The sequence below is a fragment of the Osmia bicornis genome, chromosome 6 (genome assembly GCF_907164935.1).
Source record: "Osmia bicornis bicornis chromosome 6, iOsmBic2.1, whole genome shotgun sequence".
In the NCBI taxonomy this organism is placed as follows: Eukaryota; Metazoa; Arthropoda; class Insecta; order Hymenoptera; family Megachilidae; genus Osmia; species Osmia bicornis.
Genome location: NC_060221.1, coordinates 5,911,752 through 5,935,904, shown reverse-complemented (window position 1 = coordinate 5,935,904; position 24,153 = coordinate 5,911,752). Strand labels below are relative to the sequence as shown.

At 41.7% G+C, this 24,153-nt stretch overlaps 1 protein-coding gene across 1 annotated transcript in view; it reads right to left on the bottom strand.

Moving 5' to 3' along the window:
* LOC114878522 (B-cell lymphoma/leukemia 11A) overlaps window positions 1-15,821 on the bottom strand; it is a 34,892-nt gene extending 19,071 nt beyond the window's left edge. Inside the window, exon 1 of the mRNA XM_029192435.2 lies at window positions 14,258-15,821. Coding sequence (XP_029048268.1) covers window positions 14,258-14,294 — 37 coding nt within the window. The 5' untranslated portion in view covers window positions 14,295-15,821. The remainder of the gene's footprint in view (window positions 1-14,257) is intronic.
* Window positions 15,822-24,153: the final 8,332 nt, after the last annotated feature.

Below are 24,153 nucleotides of genomic sequence, written 5' to 3'. Positions count from 1 at the left end.
GTCCGCAAAAAGTGAAAAGCATCTTGATTTGGAAATGGTAGACGGTTTCTGCGGGCTCGTTCAAAAAATCATTGACGAATCTAACAGTATTTCGCGTTGTGTGACGTTGAGACGTAAAATGTGTATCACACCTAGGCTTTCTTCCATTGAACATCAAATAGAGCAGCGTGGATCAATTGTGACCTGATACAACAGTGTATGATTAAAGTTAGGTGTACAATTTTTAATATATGAACGGGTTCTGTATATAGGAATAATAATATTATTCCTATTATTACTGCTTTATAAAAACAGTGAAATTTTGAGAAATACTTGGTTTCTAGGTCATGATCATTTTTGTTGATAAAGCAAAGGGTTAATTGACATTGTAGGAAGATTTGAAAGACTTGAATTATTATTATGATTAATTTTAAGATTCATATTTAGATAGTAAGTTAATTTAAAATTGAGCATAAATGTATTCCATATACATATAATACTTCTTTAATTATAGTTGAATGAATTTTCTTATACTTCAATAGTCGAGAAGTAAAAGACTGAAACAAGGTTAATGATAATATTCTGCATTCCAATTACATAAATATTATTTCTATCTTCATCAACACAAATTGTGCGATAATATTTTATAATTATAAACTTTTATCATCCAATTGATCAGCACTTTTTTTTGCATTTTTTATGCGAAAATTACTACCAACTTACAATTAGATTTAAATTTCTAATGATTAATTTCCAAACATGCATTCATCAACGTTCTTTTGTTCCTTTCACATCTGAAGTCATTAAAAACATTACCATGGATACACATTATTCGGTCTTGATATATCTTCCAGAATCACCCAAGAATTTTCTTCGCTTCTTAAACGTTTCACACCACGACAGTAAATAATCTTGCAAACGAACATACACTGTCCAACATCCAACGTCCACCAGAAATGAAAAATTCTCAAAAATGAATCATCACGTTTCGTTTCCCTCGCGACCGTTGTTTACCTTTGTGCGCCATTACGCGTGCCCGTGAACCGACAGTTTCCATGGTGCACCGTGTCCTTAGTCACCATCGTAATTTCAAACGCGTACATGACACGCGAACAACACGATCGAAGATCGACGATCGCATCGTTCGATTTTCGTTAATTATTGCCCGAGGAAACGACGGGTAAATCTCGATCAGCAGGGCGGAGATCTGGTTTCTACCATGCTCGGATGCTGACTGGAGCATGGGGTCCCGTATAGGGCCGGCCAAGGGCCCCGACAGGATATATCAAAGGAATAGAAAGGACCTACCGGCGCGTCCTTCGAATGGTGGGGGCAATTTTTATACGAAACCCCCACTTTTTTTTTATCCTTCCTCTTTCTCTCGGCTTTCTCTGCTCGGACCCCGGAAACCCCTTCGTCCCTTCGACTTTCCTCCACCGGGGTGAGCAGTTTTTAACCCCCAAACTAGTTCGCCTCGCCAGCACGAATTTGGCCTACAAAGAAGCCAAAATGGCGCTTCGTTTCTTTCTCTCTCCCTGATTTTTTTTTTGGTCAGGACCCTTTCGTGCATGGAAAAAACGCTTCGGATCGAGAAAAAATTGGGCCTGTTCCGTGGATCGTTGTGCAAGGATCTCGGTCGTTGTAAGGACCTCCTGTTTCATGAAAGCTTTTCACCTTTTCCTATCTTTGATCGCTTTTTTCTTTTGAAGGACGCGGTGTTCGGGGTCCTCCGAAGCGTCGGGAACGGGAGCAGACCTAACGGGTACTTGTTTTCGAATGGAATCGAGGTCATTGCTGTGTGGCGCAGGCTAAATGTCGGGAAAAGGAAATCGAAGGAATAGAAATGGTTCTCTGAGCAATTTGAGATGCACAAGTTTGGGAGGGTGAAGAATGTTTTAACAGTATGTCGAGTGGTCGTGCTCGATTTGTAATAATTCTGAAGAGGTTTTATATTTATTGAAATTTTTAAGATTTAAGGGATGAAACCATTTCATATTTTAATAAAGAATCATATTTCAGCAAAATAAAAAAGATAGAATTTTATTTAGAAGAAATCTGAAACATTTATTAAACTTGAAGCAATTCTAATTTTTTAAATTCTCAAATATCAATTACCTTTATTGCTAATAATAAAAAAATAGTATTTTTTCCTTCAGCAACTTTGGAACATAATTAGAAATAGTTTTGGTCTTCAAGAATAGAACGTATCATCTAATAAATCTTGAACACCCCTATCACAAAATTGTTCCTTTGATACTTCGAATTTTCAAAATACGACCATAATCGTCCTTAACAATAGGGAAAAGGTACACTTGGCGTTCATTCAAGAACAATCACACTTTCAAACCGCAGGTAGAGTCTAAACCTTTAATTGAATCTGGGTCCACGTACGAGGGTACCATAGTCAGCCTAATCGCCAACAGTTTCATTGTCCTTCGTAATCTGGAAGTATCTCGACCGAAAACCTCGAAAGCACATCCGGAAACTTGTCGTTTTCTCACGTGTCACGGAACCACTTTTCCTCCCGCGACCTCTTCGAGGCGCGATCAGATAGGCGCGAAAAAAGAAGGGTTCCCATGGTTAAGAATGGATCGCGGGATCAACAAGGTCCCGATCGTAGTGACCACAACGAAAGAGAAAATTCTGAACGAACCATTTCGAAAATCTTTGACTCGGTCAGACACTTTGGCCAGACCGCTGTGCTGGCTGTTTTCTTGTCTAGAAAAGTGCGTTCCATCCGTTCCGCGGTCGGCCAGGCGGTTATGAGAAATATGAAATCTGGTTCTCACGGGCCGTGAATGGGTACACGTTCCTTCGTCTTTCTCTTTCCCGCCGGTTTCCCACTCACCGGGTTAGATCCTTCTCTGTATCGTCGCTCCACATGCGTATCGTGGGAGGATCTCTAGTCCCGGGGGTCCTTTGTGTACCGGCAGCAGGACATTGTCCATTGAGCACGGCCAAACAGGTCCTAGAGAGCTGACCTGTACCGTCCCCTTTTCAATCGGGCTGCTTCTTTCAAGGAAAACCCCTTTCCTGATTTTTTCAATCAAAATAAATCATGTGGGTACAGTTAGCTGCCGCGATCCAGCTGGCTCTTAAGTACACACACACACACAGCCCAACTATACATATGATGTCCGCATCGATGAGTATATTCCGGTGATCGCGGATTCCAAATTCATCCTGACATCCTGTCACGGTCCTGCCCTTTTCCAGCGAGTTTTCAACTTTCCGAGAATCCACGACGTTTAGATTTCCACATGGCTGTTTCATAAGTGGGGTACGGGGACACCCCTAGCGTTAGACTTAAAATGAATATTTTTAGATATTTCAAAAATATATATTGTCTATGTTATTTAATATGATTATTGTTATAGTGGAAGTGGATATATATTGTAAAACGTAGATATTGAAATTCTGGGTATTTGGGGGAGGTGATAATTAATTTTCATATTTAAGCTTTCAGTATTATTAATAGTATTACTAATATCTTTCGATATCGTTCGGTTATCTAATATTATTATTTATTGAAAATTGAGAAATTTTTATAAATAAATTACTACTTCTTTGGATTTTTATAAGTCATTACATTAGCATTTTCTTTCAAATTTCAATAGACTTTTTTCAACTTTCTATTAATTGGAGTATATTAGGTATAAAAATGTGAATTTGCAATTTTTAAATGAGTTCAGCAGAGGCAGTGCTGTGCTTGCATGATTATTCACAAGAAAAGGGAATGAAATACTGTAAAGGCGACGATAACTCTTGGAATATTTGTATTTTTGCAATCTTTGCACAAAATAACGTTGCAGTTCTCTTTGTGTTGCATTTTCAACATCAAATCGAGTTTCCACCAGAAAGTTGTTCGGGTAATGAGTCGAAGGGTGCAGTTGGAAAATTTCACGCAAACGTCAGCTGTTTTTCTTTTCACTTAAAATGCGAATATTTTTATCGCATTTTTATTGCATTCAAACCCACGTAAAATGACGACAAAGTTAAGGGCAAATTTTCCATTTTCCGAGGGTTAATCAAAATGGCCTTCTTACGAGGTGTACCAAGACTTTCAATAAGTAATTTTTTTCATAAATACCAAGGTATAGATTATAATTTGTAATATTTAAAGAAACATCATACTGTGTACATTTAATGATTATCCAAAAATTCTCGTTTATATTTAATCGAGCTTCGCGTACAATGGCAGAAGAGTCTTTGTATTGTCCGGTACCCAGGACCGTTCTCCTTCCCTGTCTCCATTCCTCTGGCGCAGGCATGGACAGCGTTGGTTAATTAGAAAGTTTCGTGGTAAAGAGAGGAAAGTGGAGAGGGGTCGGCAGTTTCGTTGTTACATTATTCAGAGCGTCCTCCCCGCGAAACTCGCTGCTTGCTCGCCGCAAAACATCCGAATGTAAACTTTTGACAACGCGCGAACACGCCAAGTGCCGAAGCGTGTCACGCGAAATAATTAACGATCGTACGAATTTTCGCGGACCAGAGAATTAACGCCCGGCCACCGCGGGCTTCGTTTTCGTTCAGCTCGTTGTTCCCGAATCCGTAGCGAGAACTCGAGTTACCGAAAACGTTACGAGAACTCCGCGACGACGCGACGGTTCCTGCTGTTCAACCAAACGATCCTCCGTCTGTGTAAACAGAATTGTTTGTGAATGACATCTTTGAAAGGGTACCAACCGCGACGAACATTCCGTTATTGATGGATGGAATCGTGTTTGAAATAAAATAAAAAGCTTTCTAAATTTAATTATTCTTCTTTGAAATAAAAATTTGAATGTTAATATTAGAATTTCCAAAGAGATCTAAATGATAGATTTCAAATTTCTTATTTTAAATTATAAATAAGAAAAGAAAATTTTCCTTTTTTTTCCATTGAAGTAATCGTTATTGTCATATTCTCGCGCCATTTTTCAAAAAAGCGCGGGAAAATATACAAATTTAAAATAGTAATTAAAAAAGTAATACTGTAGGCACCGAATTAATTTGCGAATATCCTATTTTTGCATAATACTATTTCTATTCATTTGTAATGAAATTTAATTAATAGAAGAAATTAACTTATTTGTTCATCCACCTTTCACGGATCTTAATGCATCAATTCATAAAGACTCAATGCAAATGAATTTCTAGGCAATTCAAATTATCCTCCTTCATAAAGGACCATTTACATATTACGACAACGGGCTCCGTAGCCCACCTTGACGTGATTCGTATAAAAAACCTGACCCCTGATTTCTTTTTTTTTTTCAAGTCAACGCTCTTAAAGCCGGTCGCGTGGCCCCCCGCGGATCGACCACGGCAATTGGTCCAGCCCTGCACAATGAATTATCTCGGACAATCCCACTCCGGTTCGAAGCACGGGCTTGATTTTTTCGCGAAAAAAAAAGCTATCCCGCTGCGCGATTTTGTCGTGACCGGCCAATAGAAAGACGGCACGCGAAAACGAGGGACGTCACTGGTCGAAGCCGATGACTGGCCCCCCCAGCCGGTTTTTCTTCTTCTTATTTGACTTCCGGATCAGGCCGCGAAAGCAATGGCCGGACATGACTCCGAACGGTCCCTCGTTTTCTCACCTTATCTCATTGTACGCTTCCTCTCGGCCGTTACTTTTTACACGCTCGACTCGATGGTCGTCGCGTTCGAGCAGATATCCTGCTAGCTGGTCAAAAATTGCGTTTCGAATCGCAGCTTCCTTTTCCGGCACGGCAAATCGTCACATGGAAAGAGGTTTCTAGTAAGAAATCAAACGGTGACTGTTGAAACATTTTTATGGGAAATGGTTTTGATTATTTCTTTATTTTAATTTGATAAATTATTTTAAAGATTTAAAAAAATGAAATTTGTATTCTATCAATTTGCAAAGAATAGAAATTAATATTATATGTATCATTGCTGATGGTGATTAATGATTCTCGTAGAAATTAATGCGTTAATTACACGATACACTTAAAGTGTCGTCCAAGCAACATAGTGTTCGATTAGCATAAAACGAGCGCACGTAACCTATTCACGGCATCTTAACCTCAGATTCGAGTGGAAAATCTAAAAACACTTTCTTCACAGTTCCCCTGAACTTGGTCTCCAGAAAACCGTATTTATAGAAGGGTCTAGGTCCGCGTGTATAGCGCCACGTGGTTTACACGCACGCGCTCTCCTCGAACAACAGCTTATAACGGGTGATCAGGACGAGTACGTAGATATGCAAGCCATTAATTAAGTCATCATCTAGCAATTTTAACACAAGTAGCCAAAATCATCTTCAAATGACTGCCGGTAGCCCAAAACCACCCCAAAATGCAGACAATCTTCAATGGAACCCCAAAAGGCATCAATATCAATAAAAGGGTTAATTATCCCTTGAAAGCACCATAAACACTCTCTTACTTCAAAACTAGTAAAAAAAAACACAGTGACCCTTAAACGATCACAAAAGGACTCATCTCAATCGTAAAGAGACACGGTCAGATTGACCCTCGTTGCACCCTGCCAAACAAGAAGACACCATCTAGGATGGACCACGGAGGGGTAGTACGTACCTTGACAAGTGGATGAAGGCGCTTCGAAGTGACCCTTGGTCAGGTAGCAAAGAGGAGTCGTGGAATCCCCCCTCTGACAAGTGAACCGACCGACAAAGCGTATAATAATGCGAGCAGATTATCGGTCCGAAGGGTGTTCGCACCTTGGAAGGTGGGACTCGGACAATAGTGGACAATGGAGTTGGAAACCGACACTGCAAACAACATAAATTTTCCTACGGCACCTAGCATTATACCGTGCCTCGGACATTCTCCGTTTACAGGCTAGACGCTCTCTTTCCTTCTTTCTTTCTTCCCTTTTTTTTTTACTGAAGTGTACTAAGGGGACAAATAACGTCGCGTTTGACGCTTTCTTCAGGAACCGGCTGGTTTTGAAAAAGCCTATTCCGGAGTGCTTGTAAGTCCATTATTGGCTGAAAGTCGAGGCGCGTTTATACCACCCTTGTTCGTACCCTCTATTTCTACTGTTGTGATACCAATGATGTCTACACCCTTCTTCTTTGGGAATTTCAAGTTCTTTTGCATGCTGGTTGACGCTTTGGAACAACATTTTGTTTACGGATATTTGATTTATTAGACTGCAATTACAAAGAGATGTAAATGGTTCCTTACGTTGCGATAGTAATTTTGAAATAAGTTAAATTTCATTACAGACTAATCGATGGCTTTGAGTTTCGATTATAAAACAAAGAGGAATAGTAATTTAACTCTCTAAATATTTTTGAAATTGAGGAATTTATATTTCGTATAAGCACATTTTATATTTTAAACAAAATTTAGGTGATTCAAATTAAAGTATTAGAAAATATTATAAAAGCATTTAAAAAATATTAGAAAAACATTAGACAGCATTAGAAAATATTAGAGAATTTTCCAATTATATCTTCTGCCGTAATCTCGAAACCTTATAATAAATTAGAAATATTCCCCAAAAATACTTCAAATCTATCCACAAACTATCTAAATCACCTAACTGAGATAATTATGCAATGATCCAACGGGTTGCTACAATCCCCAACACACGTTTTCGCGGTTTTAGCTCCGTTTTCATGGACCCAGTAAGCAGACCAATAAAGCAACTCTTCGATGTTCGCGAAACGAACCCGATGACATCGTATTTCAGCTGAAATTGCCGAACAGCAGATTGGACGGACGATATACAGCCGAGAAAGATAGTGAAGCGATATCGACATCGGTCCGTTCTGGGGACAAGGATTTAAGAAGAGCCACGTCTCGATGGCTAATTAATTTCTACTCCTCGTCGTCGACGTTTCCTCCTGGTAATAGATTTAATTGCCTTCGACCCGCGTATTTCGATCGAAGAATTACGCGATCGCCGTGTGATTAAGTCTTCGGTTCAGAAATAGCGGAGCACTGTGAAACGCGTACCAAGTTTCTTATCTTATCAGACAATTATTCCGAAACAACGACAGTGAAAAAGATTGTGTGTAGAGTGACGCCATAATTTAGGATGCAATCATTTTATTTTTGGTTAAATTTTTTTTTTTTCAATTATATCATAACATCGAATCTCTCACCCATTTGTGATTTCCAAGCTTAAATTTTTATACTGTTATTCTTTATCCTAATTTTATCTGTTTTATCAGATACTAATTAGATTAAAATCTGAGAATTAGTAATTTTATCGACGTAAATTCCAACATAATTCGTTAATAATATACGGTTAAATATACCTAAACATAATCATAAAATTGTAGAAATTATGATTATTATTAAATAATTATTAAAGTATTAAACTTTGATTAAGAAATTTGTAATGGAATATTTGAGTGGAGTTCTGATACATTCGTGTTCTTTCAAGAAGAGGAGGCCTGACTTTGTTGACCATCGGCCTAAGGCTCAGCCTTGGTTTGACAAATTTACAAGGTAGATTAAAGTTGCAAAAGACAAATAACAAGACCGATACTGAAGCAAGAGTTAAAAATTGAATTCCAAGGGGAAACTTGAAGAGGTTCGAGGTGAACCGTGATTATTGAAGTATTTCGCGAGAAAAAGATGAACCCAATTGTGGGTTACTAAACAAGGAAGAAAGAAATGAAAATAGAAAGTGTACACGGTGATTAACACGGTTGGGAAACAACAGGTAGAGACAGAAGTTATCAGTTGGACTGTTTAAAATGCTGGTCATTCAGCAACAATGGCGCGTACTTTTCAGATACCGCAACTTTCTCCTGGCATTTCCAATGTTTTCCGTTTCGCAACGAATAGCGAATCATCTCGCCCCGTGGTCGTAATTGCATCTTGAAAACAAATAAATGATTCATTAACTCTAGACAGCTTCGTTAGGATTTACGTTCAGTAAAGTCTTTAAATAATTCAACGCGTTAACGAGAAATATTTTTGTTAACTTGTAACGTGAATGCAACAGGGGACAATGGACGAGTGACGCCATCTGTCCTGCCTGTATTCTCATCGATTTTTTCTCAAACATTAAAAAATTGACAAATTAATTCGTAATAAAACAATATTCCTTCACAAAATTAACAAAGCAAACGTTTTCATTATTTTGTCCAATACTTTTAAGTGAAATATTTGAAACAAATATTTTTAAAATACAATTGATCTGTCGTAGAAATGAAGTGTTCCAAGTACCTGAGCGAAAGTGAATACTTAATAGATCTTGAAGTGATCTATAACGATTTTCCAATTGACCTCTGATATCTGACTGAACATTTTCTAAATACTAGCTTGTCAATTCTTCCGAACCGATACCACCGGCTTCCGGCAAGAAAACTGTTATTTCTATTACATAAACCTAATAATTCAAGTGGCAGATCTTCCGGGAGGCAAAGAACCTCTCCATTCCCGCGATGGCGGTCGAGACTTGTCCTGTTGGCCCGTAAAAGATATCGCCATTAGCGAGACTCGTGTTACCAAGAGTTTTTGCGTGGCTCGCGTGCTTCTGGGATCAAAAGTCGATCCCCTCGGTGCACGATCGCAACGCTTCTCTTTACCTGGCCACGTGCTCGCTCCTCCGTAGTAGATAGCGGTCGCGCAACCAGGACAACCGGGAGCCAGAAGAGCCGTGAAGAGTACAATGAGAGGGAGAAGAAGGGTTTCGCCACGCGCCAAAAGGTTAATCTAAGAAATCAAATCAAAGTAGTTTTTTGCCTGGACCCAAGGCAGGGTTCCCTAGATGACGTCGTCGGAACGAACGGGAGGTGTTCCTCGATGTTGGAAGAGGAAAGAGAAGAAGGGCTTCCGTCGGGCCGCATCAAAGACAATATTTAACGCGCATATGCCGTGCACGTGCCGACAGGGGCGCGTAAAACTCACTTTGTTTGCTAAATAACATCCTCGAAAGTACCTCGGCTCGATATCGAAGCTCGCGCGGCCGAAGCTTTGCAGGACCCGACGCGACGCGAGGTGTCCTGCCTATGCGGGCGTAATTGCGTCAATTAACCAGTCACGCTTTCGAACCGCTGATAAAATTACTTTCCCGAAGCGAAAACGCCGCGAGTGCTGTGATAACATTTTTTCTCGCCCTCTGATGCTTCGTGTTCCTGATAATAATACCGTATAGAGCTTGAGATTCATTTTGGTGCGTACTAGGTCTTTGAGGTGCTTTCACGTTGCTTGGGAGATGCAATTAATGGTTCGTCTCTCATTTTTTATTTTTAGGAGCAAAGTTTACTGTTTTAGATAGAGAGTTTGCAAATTAATTAAAGGATTATTGCTTATATTATTAATTTTTTTAATTTGAATTTATAATCGGACCGCGGACCATGGAGAGAGTCTCTATTTTCAAGGGTTAATAACTTTAATCATTTTAGTAATTAAAAGTAATTTTAGTAATTTCAGTTAAGTAATTGTGATTGAAAATGTGAATTTTAGAATCTGAAATTATTACTTTAAAATTGGTGTTTTTCTAAGCTAAAATGAAAACATTGCTCTTCCGAAGAAACAAAATTTATTTAATTAAAATATACATCATTACCATTAGTAGCTTTCTTCCAATGTAATGTAAAATAATGAAATGATTTCTCTTTTTGAATTCGCTATGTTCTAGACTGAATAATTAAATAGAAAATTGTTCGTTAAACTATTTTCTCCTTTTGTCGTTAACGTTTCACACGATTCAATGTCGTTTCCCGTTCAAACAGCAGCTGCTTTGCCGTTCCGTAGACAGAAGCGTCATCTTCGAGTAGTATACACTCGATACACGATTCGTATCTTAATTGGAAATTTGCTTGTTCAGATAACAGATCGTTACATCGTGCACATTAGGTTTGATCGTTGATCGTCGACGCGTGAAGAAAATTAATTTAGGGACGAACCTGACGATGATTCTAAAGGAAGAAATTCCCAAACTTCTCTGAATATCAAAGAGACCGAAATTCTTTTGATTCGATTATTGTCGATAATTATGGAACTTTATCTTCAAAATTCTAATTAATATTGACAATAAAATTATGGAAGTAATAGATCTAGCAAAAATAAGTAAAAGCAATGATTCATAGAAGAATTTATAAATTCAACGATGAATCATTGAATTAAATTTTTCTAATAAGAAAATGAATCCTGAAATTAACAAAAATTGCCAAAATTTGATATTCAGAATGATTCTCAAATTTATTCAAATTTCTTAAAGAAGAAGTTAATCGATACAAATCTACAGGACAAAATAAACATCCTTAAAGAGGATAGGAAGAATTGTTCGCGGATAAAGATTTTTCTGTACGTCGCGTTAAGATAAACGCAATTCTCGAGGCGGAACGAAAACCGAAAGCGAATTCTACGTGTCACCGTCAAAAACGAGAGCAACTCAAGTTCCTTCAACGTTTCGATGATCGAAACGCTGAAATTCACGAAGACATGATTCTATATCGAAATCGCGGCTTTTAAATCGAAAAGCGATCGTATTTGCCGTTCGACGGGTCAGGTGATCGTATCCATCTATTTACTTCATTAAACCGTGTGTAGAACGAGCGAGAAGGCGGATGATCGCGATGTAAACAGGAGTCGTGCGTCCGTTTCCAAGGAACAGGATAATCCGCATTTGCAAACAGAAATTTCGAAGCTTCTCCTGGAATCGGACCATGCCTCGTCGACCTTAAACCTGACCGTTAGACAAACGAATTATGTTCAACTATATAGAAAAAAAAAAAATGTACACTTTGAAATTATAGGAAAATACGAGTGGATAAATGTCAGGTTACAAGTTGATTATTTGGAATCAAATTTATTTAAAGATTTTACAATTTTAATTTTAATATCTAATTAATGAATAGTGATTAAATAATTATGAAATTATATTATTATTATCTTTTGAAAATTTGAAACAGAAAGATGTGGCACACACCAAAAAATCAATTTTTGGATCAAATGTTACACGACACTTGATAGACACATACAGTTACAATTTGAGACATTCTTAATTAATTTTCAAGTTTTAATTAATTGATACATTAAGTATTGCTTGGGCCACCTTTAATTGTTCTTTGGATTGTGGAGACCGCAGTGTACCCTCAAATATTAAAAATAATTGTAAGAATGCATTAACCCTCCGGTGGCGGACCATGGAGAGAACCACAATTTCAGTTCAATTTTGTATTTCATATTATTTTCATTGTAAGTTTGGATCACGACTGACCCAGGCTTCGCCACTCAAGGGTTAATCTATGTCGATGTAATTATCTATTTGAAAATTCATATAATCTTCCAGTATCTTATCTAGTCTTTAAATTTTGTAAAATTGATTCTTTTGTACACTTTATTTGAATTTACTGAAATTGTCAAAAAGTGGAGCTGAATCCTAACCGTCCGACTCACCTCCTCATTACCAGATCACACGCATCTAGTTCAGAGACAAGGTCTGTTGAAAAACGTCGCTTTCGAGGCGTATCCGTTCGTCCAGTGATTTCACAATTCCATACCAGACATGCGTACGTAGCTCGCGAGCCTCCTCTCCTCGCCTCATCGTACACCACTCTCATCGACACTGACATTGCTCCCCGATCACCATTGCAAGACACCAAAATCACCCCAAAGACCAATCTCATCTCATCTCGAAACTATAAAAATTCTTGGCTCCGTTTATCCGATACCACACGAGCCAAAGGAAGTACACGAAAGACATCTGTCCAGAACGGGGCAGGAGGGGTGCGTCTCGACGATCTCCATCGATCTCCATCGATCGGAAAATTCTTAAAAGAAAACCGTCGATTCGATGGTCGCGCGGGGTTAATTCGTTGTGCAGAAATATTCCGGTATCTTTTCGCGGCGGCGTCATCGCGCGAACTAAAGAATATCGCAGTTGTAATTAAGAAAACGGAGCCGCCGCCGCCGTCGCTGCTGCTGCCTTCCGTCGTAGCGAGGGGGTGTCGGTGGCCGGAGGCGCGCGGGGGTAGGGTGCACAGCGACAGGGGGGTGCTCACTGGCAGACGGGGGTGGAAAAGTCTGTGAAAAACGCGCGCATGACAATGCCGCCCCTCCTTGTCCACCCCACCCCCTCGATCTCTTCTTTCTCCACCTTCGCCTTGGCCGACTCCTTTCTGCCAACCCTGACGCTGTTGGGGTGGCGGTGTCGGGGACTAATTAAAAATTCAGCCGGCGACGAGTTCTTCGAAGACGTTGGCCTGCTACCCCGCATTTCCCGCCGCCCTCCAAACTTTTCATTCATTCATTCATTTCTATCCTTGCCTTTCTCTTTCGTTCGCTCCCTTCTTCCTCTTCTTCTTCTTCTTCCAAGCTCTTTCGCGTCTTCTCCAGACGTCCACGCGGACCCGGTCTCTTTTATTCTTACGCGCCACGCGACCGCCACCGTGATTCTTCTTTTTCATTTTTTTTTTTCTCTTTTTCCTCTTTTACCACGCCACTTTTTGCCACCCTCGCTTTCAACAGATTGCGAGTTAAGGATGCGAGAAGAAGGTCGAACGAATTAGAGAACGAGGACGATCTCGCGGATCGATCGGAATTGATTGATCGCGTCGAGAGGAGCTTTCAAGGGTGTCCTATTTTGGGCCTCGGTTAAGGGTGGTCTCGCACGATCCTCGCCAATCGGGGCGAAGGTGAAACCGCGATTCGAATCGAAAGCGCGCGGGATCGCGTGACTCGATTTACGGCTATCCGATCGACAACCTGAATTTTCGTCTTGTTGATTTGTGTACATAGAAATCGAACAGATTCGTCGACGATCGTATATCCGTGCCGGCTTTTGAATTCTCAATGACCTTTCGTCGCGACCGAGCGATTCCTCGAACTTTTCAAATATCTGTATACATTTTGAAGAAAAACTTGAAGAATTTAGGGAACGTGAAACAGACGATCAAAGGGACTATACCTTTGTACACTTCCCAACACTCTTTTTCACCAAATAGTGAATACTTTGGGCTAGTTTTTATTCTATTTACAATATAGAGAGAGACACAGAGCGTATTTCTTTGCAGATGAAATTGAGCAAAGAGGGTCTTCTCGAATTTCGACTACAAAGAATCGAACGAAAGATACTCTGTCGTCGATTGGAAAGTGTTTTTAACCAATCGCAATGTACCCCGGAAATGCGTCGATTTTCATGAATTTCGCCGATAAGAGAAGTTTCATTCTACCTTGAGAAGTTTTCGACGAGAGTCGAGGTCGCGTCGTTCGCGAACCCGGCGCAAAATCCAAAAATAATGACACGCACGGGTAAAGGAACGAGCCGCGATCCGGTCGAGCGACGGGTAAGATTCGCGATAAACAATGAACCCAATTTATCGCTGATTTTCACTCACCTTGCGCGATCCTGACCGCGGGCATTTTGATCCTCATGGTGACGTTCTCGATCTTCCTCGTGTTTCGTCGCACGATCTATGCTCGACGTACGCGATCTTTCCCTCGAACGTCGTCCAGGACGGAAGCGAGCGGTTGTCGAATGATTTTCCTCTTCCTGACGAGTTTTCGCGCGAACTTTTTGTTTCTTTTTTTCTTTTGCAGGGGAGGCGAGAAGAAAAGGGGGAGGCGACGACCACGTTGGAAGGAAAACAGTTCCTTCGGCCGGGAAAGCTCGGTAGACGATCGTCACGCTTCTGCCCTCCTCCCCCTCACTTCCGCCCCTCGCTGTTGTTGCTCTCAAACGAGTCCATCCGACGTTTCACCTGTTTCCACCTCGAACAACTGTTTTCACTGCCTTTCGGCTTACTCGTTTCTCGTTTCACGGATAAAACTCAACCCCCTTTGGTTAACACCGGTATCATTCGTTCCTCGATCGGCACCTGGCCGAGACTGACACCGCGAAACTGATAATCGGCCGGACACGCGCGTCTTCGTCAACTAATGTTCGTCCTCATGTTCCTCGGCTGGCGTACTGGTCGGCGCGTTCGCGACAGCCAGACGAGACGGCACTCGACGTCGCGGCGCACATACGACGACACGACACCGGACGAAGAGGTGTACGCGATCGGCACGAGGGCAGAGGGAAAAATGACCGAGGCGGTCCGCGCGCACAGGTGCGACAGCCTGTGTTCCTCTTTCGCCGGCCGCCGGCCTACGATCGCAACCAGATTCCAACCAGTTAGCACCAACGACGATATCTATCAGAGTTTTTCCCTCATCACTTTGCAACGATATTTCCCTTTCGTTCGATCACTCGGTGGCCGTCGCGCGTCGATCGTTTCACGGATCTTCCCCTCTTGCGAATAAGGCAAACAAACTATGTCCTGTCGTCGACACGGCCGACTGTCCGCTGTTGGAACTCCGACTGTGACTCTGTCGTAACACGCTGCCGTGGTAACACATACACACACACATACAACACAACACCGTCCTCTCCGATCGGTCTCTCTGTTCGCGGACGAATCGAAAGCGCGCGCCACACTTAGCTACCGAACTATCCTCGTCCGTCACGCATCTCCGCTCGGCCAATTGTGTACACTGTACACCGACCACGACGACGATGACGACGTTGGTCCCTAGTTCTTGCCGCCGCGAACGACTGGTTGCTCCCAGGACCACGAGAAACCGTGTCCCGGTCGTCCTGTTCGACGACCTCCTGTCTCGTGTCGCCTGACGCGCGGATGCTGGATGCCTGCTGCCGGCGTGGACCAGAGCGACGATGGTCCAGCATGGGTCGTATCTCTGAGTGGACTGTGCCGGACGGTGCGCCTAGTCGTGCCGTGCGGGACCTGGTGTGTCGGGCACTGCGCTCACTTCGGACGCGCTCGGTTCGCCTCGGCGCCGAGGCCGGACACCCCACGCGCTCTCGGGGTAGTTTTCACCCCCGGTAGTGGGGGTAACCAGGTATACCCTTCTCCGTCGTGCCCGAGTGTACCGTGACAGGGAACTTTGTCGCTCGTTGGCTGGCTGCCTCTCTCTGTTCGACCGGTGAGCATCTGTGTGTTGCCTCTCTCGGTCTCCCTTCTCTCCCGGCGTGCAGTTACACGCGCGGTTACGAGTGTACGTGCGCGTACGTAGCCGTCTCTCTATCCCTCCTCGATCCTTCCTTCTCTCGCTTCGGTTTCCCCTGTGTCCGCCTTGATCGTGCCTCTCTGTCTGGGCCAGGGTCTCGTCCCGAGTATCGCGCGGTCGGGGGAACAGTTTTCGCCGGAGACGCGATCCTCTCGCGGGTATCTGGCACCCAGGGTAGCCGCGCTTTTTTTTCGAAACCTCTAAACCACCCCTCGTACGCTCTTTTTTTATTTCATTCTTTCTTTCTTTATTCGTCTGTCTCCGTTGCTGTCTGCTGGCTATCGCGAGCTCTTTCGATTCACGATGCTTCGATCCGATTGGTCGAGCCGAGGACTTAAAGCGAAAGGGAACTGTTTTGTGGATGGTTTTTCGGAAATGACTTGGCTGGACGTTCGGTTTCGGGGTGACGATGCGATTAACGCCGGGCTGACTGGCCAGGCGTTTAAATTACCGGGGTAATTTCTACGCGTGTTAAAGCCGCTTTGGAGCGGCGCCAGCCTTTTGTTGACGATCGGTGTCACATTTGTTATGCTCGCGTTACCGTGGTCCGCGCTTAATTTTCACCCTGCGTCTTGCAGGATCCTTTTCTATGGGACGGTCATTAGGATTCTTTCCTTTTTCGGGATCTTCTGGCGTTTGTGGGCGGATAATGGCATGCTGTGTTTCGTGCAGGAGATCTTCGCCTTTCTGTGACAGTAAAAATTTTACGGATGATTTCTTTATTTTAATTGCATACCGATGCAGACCATCGCTAATTACTAATTCTTTTAATCAATTTTTACTCAGATTTAAGAATAGTGTTGATCATGCTTCACATAATAATAATTTACCATATTAAAATATTTAAGGAAACCACTTCAAATCATTATTTTATTTTGCAAATTGGAACATTTTGTTTCATCTTGTCACTTGTATTCGCGAATTCTTTATTTATCTATTTCACAAAAAATCAGAATCATCATCTAAGGACCTATAATTGAGAGAACCTCAAGATGACACGAGAAAGTTGACGATCCTCCTCCTCTTCCTCCACCTCCTCTAATTTGACTTTACAAAACGAAATCGAATCGAGGCTATTTGGATGATCGCCACGAACAATGATCACGTCGATTCGTTCGTCATTCCCGACACCATGGATCCTCGATCACCTCCCGTAAACCACCCGTAAACACGTACAGCGTGTAGTCGCAGAGAAAGTGGAGTAGACGAGTGTACGCAAGGAGGTACCTGCTCTCTCACATTAATTATTCCGTGACTAAACCCTTCATCCGTGGTGGGATCGATAGCCTCGACGCGGATCTTTCCACAGGATTACTCGTCCAAGGATCGAGATCCTTGGAAAGACAGCCAATAGGAGCCCAATCCAGTCGGATATTATCCTGAATTTCAATTTTCCTTCAACCAAGTCTGATACCCGCGAAAGAACACAGTTCTCAAATCACATCGTTTAATATTGGGGGTTAAAGCCTAATTTGCATCGATTGAATATAAGGGCAAGTAATTTGTTTGTGTACCCTTTCTGATAACCCTCTTGATTACGGTTGTCTCTGCCCTCAGACAATTCTAATTAATTTTCAAATTTCCAATTTTTATTTACATGCTTTCCATTTATTATTTTATTCAAAATAATTTAACTTTCTATTTACCACCTTATTTAAAATATTTTTCTATCTTTTTAAATTTAATTATTATCTGATTTGCGGTAGAGGTCACTGATGACCTCCTAATTTAAGGACAGCGGCCTTTAATTTGATCCCATGAATTCTTTTGGTTTAGAAAGAGTGTCGAAAATGTTTCCCAGGCTCCTGCACTGACTGGATGCCCTAGGGAGGATCTGAAGTGACTTTTAACTAACCCGAGAAATTATCTGTTGCTGGTCCTGTAACAGAGGCTCAGGGGTCCTGGACAGTGTTCCAGGACGCGGACCTGTCGACCATATCTCGGGCAATCTGTGGTTTAGGCGCGCCGCGACGTCGTGCGTCGACTGTGAACTACGTTTCCGTCCGGATTTTCCTCTTAATTTTGTGAATGAAGGACGTTGAGTCCTTTTTCTTTCTTTCTTTGAATTGCTTGAATGAAATTTTAATTGATATTGAGGTATTGGGGGATATTTGAGAAAGGGGGTGAGTGTGAAATATGAAAGAGTCAGGTGTAATGATTTTACAAGGTAATCAGTCTTTTTGTAATTTTTTTATTGAATAATATCATTACAAAATTCATTTTTACTCAATTCAATTCAACATCGAAAATAGACTTAAAAATTTTATAAATTTCTTTACTATTTTTAATTTAAAGAATACTTCAAAGACGTATGGTAGATGACCCGAAGTCGCCTGTTACCATCGCTTGATTGGCCAGGATAATGGAGACGCGAAAACGTTGGCGAATTTCAAAGCGCGGAATCCGTCGCGCTTTTGTATTTATCGCCGTGCCAGATAGATCGTATCGGTTGTATTCGGAATGCATAAGTTATCAAGCCTGTTTATTACGGACGTGCACGCTATACAAGTGCGGGGCTGGCCTGTGCCAGGAGAAATTCCGCGTGCATCTCTCGTGTGTATCCCTAGAAAACGCAGCGATCCGTTGACCCGTGTGAAACTCCCACATTCATTACCGTGGGGGGCACTGTGTTTCAAACGAACGTCCGCAAGTTCAGACGATTTTTCCTCGCGTCTTAACCCGTGGGTTTCTACGATTCCACGGCAACAGGAAGAGGTCTTATACGGTCACTCCTCCGGTGCGAGACTACGACGCTTCTAGAGCCTCCTTTCCAAGGCTTTACAATATTTTTAAACGTCCCGACTTGCAACGCACAGAATCTACCTCTTGCTTAAGTTCCAGCAACATTCTTCGGTTTGTTCAATTTTGTAAATATTCATTTTTCCAATTCTCCTCGAGATTAAAACGTTAAATTCCAAAGTAGCAATAGACGTGTGTGTGCCGTGCTATAATTGAAATTATTCAAGTTATTTATTTTCTACTTGGTACCTTGGATAATTAATATAAATATTACTTATTGTTGGAATACTTTTTATTTCTTTTGGGCGGCGGACCATAGAGAGAGCCCATATTTTAATTTAATTTCAAGGCTTAAATTTGTGCATCTCTTCAAAATAAGGCAGAGGTTCTTAATAATAAAAAAAATTGTTAATATTTTCAGTATAGCCTACTAATAGGATGCTAGTTTTATCCTGTAAATAAATAAATAGTAGATTTTGTATTTGGTGCAATTTTATAATAAATAGGAATTATTAATTTAAAAATATGAGGAGGAATTGGAACTTTCTTAGCAGCCCAACGGATATCACGCAGTCTTTTCAAACCGCTGAAATTATCTTCTTTGAATTACTCCCAACGCAACAATTCCAACGATGCATAAAATTCCGGACAGTCGTGTAAGAGGCTGCTCGGTCGATTTCTTTATTTCGTGCGTTACGATGGCGTTGTCGCTTGCGCCATGTGTGGACACGTGTGCCATTTAGCAGCACGACCGCCTAGTTAAGTCAAACAGCAGGCCGCGATAACGTTAGAATCAAGAACGTGGCCCTCGAACAAGCGCAACTTACCGTCCATGGTAATTCAACCAAGACCAAGTATTTCAATTCTTCCTCAACCCTACGGTTTATAATTTTCAATGATAATTATTTCTTCCTGCAACATTAATTCTTCGTAAACGAAGCATTTTTACACATGGCAAATTGAATAATACTTTTTGTCTACAAGAATTGACACTGTAAATAAAGTAATGGTAATTCTCCTCCACCTGGAACAGCTATCTAGAATGAAGAAATCAGAGGGGACAGGAGGACCCCCTCGGAATCTTCACTTCCGACAGATGCGGCCGAAGCTCCGGAAAGGAGGATCTATCCGATGTTGGATAGGGTCCTGTTTTGTCTAACCACGTTAATTTCGGACACCCGTTACAGGGAGACGAACGTCCAAAGGGTGAAAAAACCGTGCGTGGACCATCTTGGTGACGATGCCCGCACCGTCTCCCTCCTCTCTTTCTCTCTCTCTCTTTCTTCCTCGATCCCTAACAACGCATCCTGTTCGGGGTTTTAAAGATTATTTTTACTTCGGGACAAAAAAGATCTGTCTGGCGACTCGGCGACTCGCGCACATGTGCCTCGCACCAACGACGACGACGACCAAGACCAAGACCAAGACGACGACGAGGAGGACGAATGGTTTCGGTGCGCTTTTCGTTGGCCACGTCCAGCTCTTCGTGGGAGTTTATCGTTTTCTCTCTTTCCTCTTCTCCTCGTCAGTTCACCCTGTCCCTCCCTCGGCCGTGTCATAAACCAAAGGGACGAAGATAAAAGCGAACGCGTACCCAAAGCGGCTGCGCGCGTCGCGTTGGTATATCGGTGACCAGAGATGGTCAAGAGGTCGCTTGAAAACCGCACTGCAGCCTTCCTCTCTGCTTCTACGCGAACAGATACGAGAGCCAACGGAAAAAAAGATGGTGCTCGACGTAGTAATCTCTCGCAGGTGCGAAGGTATCCCCCTCGTCCCTGCGCGGAAAGGGGTTCCGGTCAGGTCTTTGATAACGTTCAGCTCCGCTCAGTTTGCACAACATTTTTCTCCACACTGGTCGTATTGTCAACGGTAATACCCTCGCTGATAAGGGTTTCTTGAAACGGTGCGATACGGTGGTTAGGGAATAGGTGTTTCTGTAGTTGGAATATGGAGGAGTGTTTAGAAGGTTAAATAGGAATTGATGGCTAAATAGTAGTGATTTATTATTGCTAGGTTTTGTATTAAGTATGTAAATAATTAATGAAATTTAGGTAGCTTGATTTTCATATGGTTCTGTATGATTAGAAGCTGTGTGGCAATTCTTAACACTTCGACAGTCAGATGTTTTGTGTAATCAATGGCTCATAATTTCGTATTTTTTTAAATATAAAAAAGTATCCAAAGTCTTCGTGTCACAAAATGAAATCACTTAACAATTTTCTGACTAAAACCAGAATTGACACACACAGTCCATGTTTATTTAAAATGACCAAAACTGAAGTACTCTCTCTAAAAAGCCAGATTCCTCTTAACTCTTCACTTATGATACTCATGAAATTCTACTAAGAATCAACTGTATAGAGGAAGGAAAAAAAAGCAGGCAGCATTGACCTTAGCTGGCTACGCCAATGAGGCATGTGTGTGCCCAAGAGGAGAGTCAGTCACCAAATATAACCAGAGAGACAGACCCCTTGCCAAGGGTGTTTGGACCATCCTCCTCGCAAGGGTTAACCCTGGTCCTGCGTCCAGGAAAAGCGACAAACGTTTCGACACGTAACGGAAGGAAAATCGTTGCCTGCTCTCCCCTCGTCACTGTCGAAGATATTCTCAGCCAGATTTTCGTAACCCGACTATTTAAAGGTTGGCTTCCTTAAAATTTGCAGCACGACCGATCACTAATTTACAGCAGAAAGTTGCAGCTGCTCGATCGGTGGGTGACACCGCTGCTCGCTGTCTTTTCGGGGGTCATTGAACCGTCACAGACTTAGCAAGAGAAACAAGAAAAGGCAGGGACAGTTTTCCATGTTTTCTTTGGCACGGTTTGTATCGAGGAAAATTCTTCTTCCTTATGAATTCTCTTTTCGATTCGGATGATCAATATCAGCGAGCTTCCGGATGCCCGCGAATTATTGTTGGCCATGCTCTGTTGATGATTCATAGATACTCTTAAACCTTTGCGGACGATAGATTTGGATTTTCCTAGGGAAAATAGCGAGGTAGGGTAATTTGAAATTATATGATAATTTCAATATTAATATCTTCAGAATTGAAATTCTGAGAATTATCAATTTTTATTTTTAAATATTGTAGAAAATGGCAATATAGGAAGAGGAAGCATCACCCTCAGTCTTAATATTAAAAACTTATTCATAGTCCACCTATCACCTATTACATTGATTTTTAAATAAACCAACTGACTCTAAAATAAATATTCAAAGGTGCAGGTCCAATTTTCCTAATATCCCAAAAAATTCTCTTCACGATCCATAGCTCGGCATTTTTTCCCATGTCCAGTTTTGCATAAAAAAGTTCTCACCCTGTCGGTCGGCAGAGAGGGTACGATCGGGGGGTAAGGAGCGTGGTAAAAGTAAAAAAAAAGAAAGTGCGTCCTGTGACTCTTGGGGGTAGTGCAGCCACCGATTCGCTAGGTGGATTCCTTCGATGATCGTGTTCGGGAGACGAATATGAACGTGCGACTTCCGTGATAGGAGGGGGGTAGAGGGTCACCCATGTCTGTTTTTTCTATTTGTTTTTTTTCTCGTGGGGTTGGGAAGAGCTAGAGCGAGAAGTAGGGAGAGGAAACGGAACTTGGCTGCAAGGACGGAAACACCTTGTGCGATGGTAAAAAAACGCAGCGAGAGGGGCAGGTTTCGAGGGTGAAAAACGGGGAGGGGTTTACGGTACCCCGAGTGGCACAGATTCTCCGACAACGGAACATGCGAACGCGAGCTAGAGGTGAAAAAAAAACACGAAACAGGGAGGAGGGAGGAATGAGAAAAAAATTAAAATAGTAGTGTGCAGGACGAGAGGCCGGATGAAAAATTTCCCTCAGCTTTTTGGGAAAACCACTGCTCGCGACTCCGTGAGAACGGACTCTTGGGTACCGTTCGTTTAAAAAATACATTTTTTAGGAATCGCACGGTGTAACAGTTGTATTATAAACCATCTCGAGAGAAGAATATGGAAAAGTTTTTTCCTTTTCTATTCTTTTGACTGTTAGGTTTGAAATTTTGGGGGATTTTCTATCGCAGGAAGTTTATATGTAATTTGAGGGTTGCAAATTGCCAAAATAGTTTTCTATATAAAAATAAAATTATATTTTAAATTGTTTTAATTACCTTCTTTAACTACAAAAAGAAATTTATTTTATTGATTATGCAAATTGCTATTAATTACTCTTAGCAGGTCTTCGAAATAACACCCACCGTTTGTTTTGCAATATCATTACAATATTATTGTTAAAAAAAATGTACTATTTGCAAAATTTTAAAAGAAAGCCAGCCGCACTTTATTATTTTAAGAAAATTAATTACAGGCAGTATTAATAAAATTACATAAGTACTATTGTGATGAATATATTTAACATAAAACCCCAAACTCATGTCCAGAGTTTCGAGGTTTTCCATCAGGAAGAATCCTCTCCCATTCAATTATACCTCGATTATCGTCTCACCGTGTATTACGTTCTTTCCTGTTGCATCCCATGACATCTTTCAATTCCAGAGAGTGGAAGCTGGCGCAACAGGATAGAACCTAGACTGTGAGCCAAAACTGGGACTTAAGCCGTTACCCCAGGCCGATAAAGCTCCTCTCGGACTCATCTCCTCCTTTCTATCGTATTTCCGTCTGCGTCGCTCCTTTTCCTGGCTATCCTAACGCGCATCCTTCTTCCTTCTCACCCCTCCAGTTAACCCCTCTTGCGGATCCTGCATCTTGGCCGCCCCTTCCGTAGCGGCAGATGGCCAGCCAAGGGGTAAGAAAAAAATCCTAGGGCCCCTGCGAGAGTGAGAGAAGAAGAGAGGCATAAAAAAAAAAAGAAACCGTGGAGACGAAGGGAGGAAGGGAGGTTTATAAAAAGCGATCTGGAAAAAAATAGACAGAAGAGAGAGAGAGGGAGAGGGGAGGGATGGCCGGGGGCGATGGACCACGTGTGTTCTTGAAAATTTCTCGTGAGAGAACCGCTCCGTCGGCATGGACTGAACAGATTCGTCCTTTGATCGAATTTCGGCCATTCATCCGATCGATTCTACGATCGGCCCTCTTCTCTCGATTACTTCCTTCTCTGGGCCTGTATCCTTCAACGGATCGAGATTTCGCGTATCGATGATGGAAAAATTGACTCCCTTCAGCTGCGACCCTATTCTCTTCTTACAAATCTTTTTTTCTTTTATATTCTTAATTTTTAATTGGGTACTTTAATTTTCACTGGTGTAGTAGAGTCTTATCAAACGTCTACTGTAATTAACATATGTTTGAAAACTATGATTTTTCAAAGTTCATGTTATTTCATTTTAAAAAAGTGTTCTTTGATAGACAAATTTCAAACTGACAGCATATGTGCTAATATGACAATCTCTGACATATCGTTGAATGTTTCAAGTCAGCTACAAATAGCTATAATTCTGAATAAGAGTCGGGTAAAAGAAACATTTATACGAATCATTTTATTGCCTCTCTGAATATATTGTGTAGCTACATTTCACGA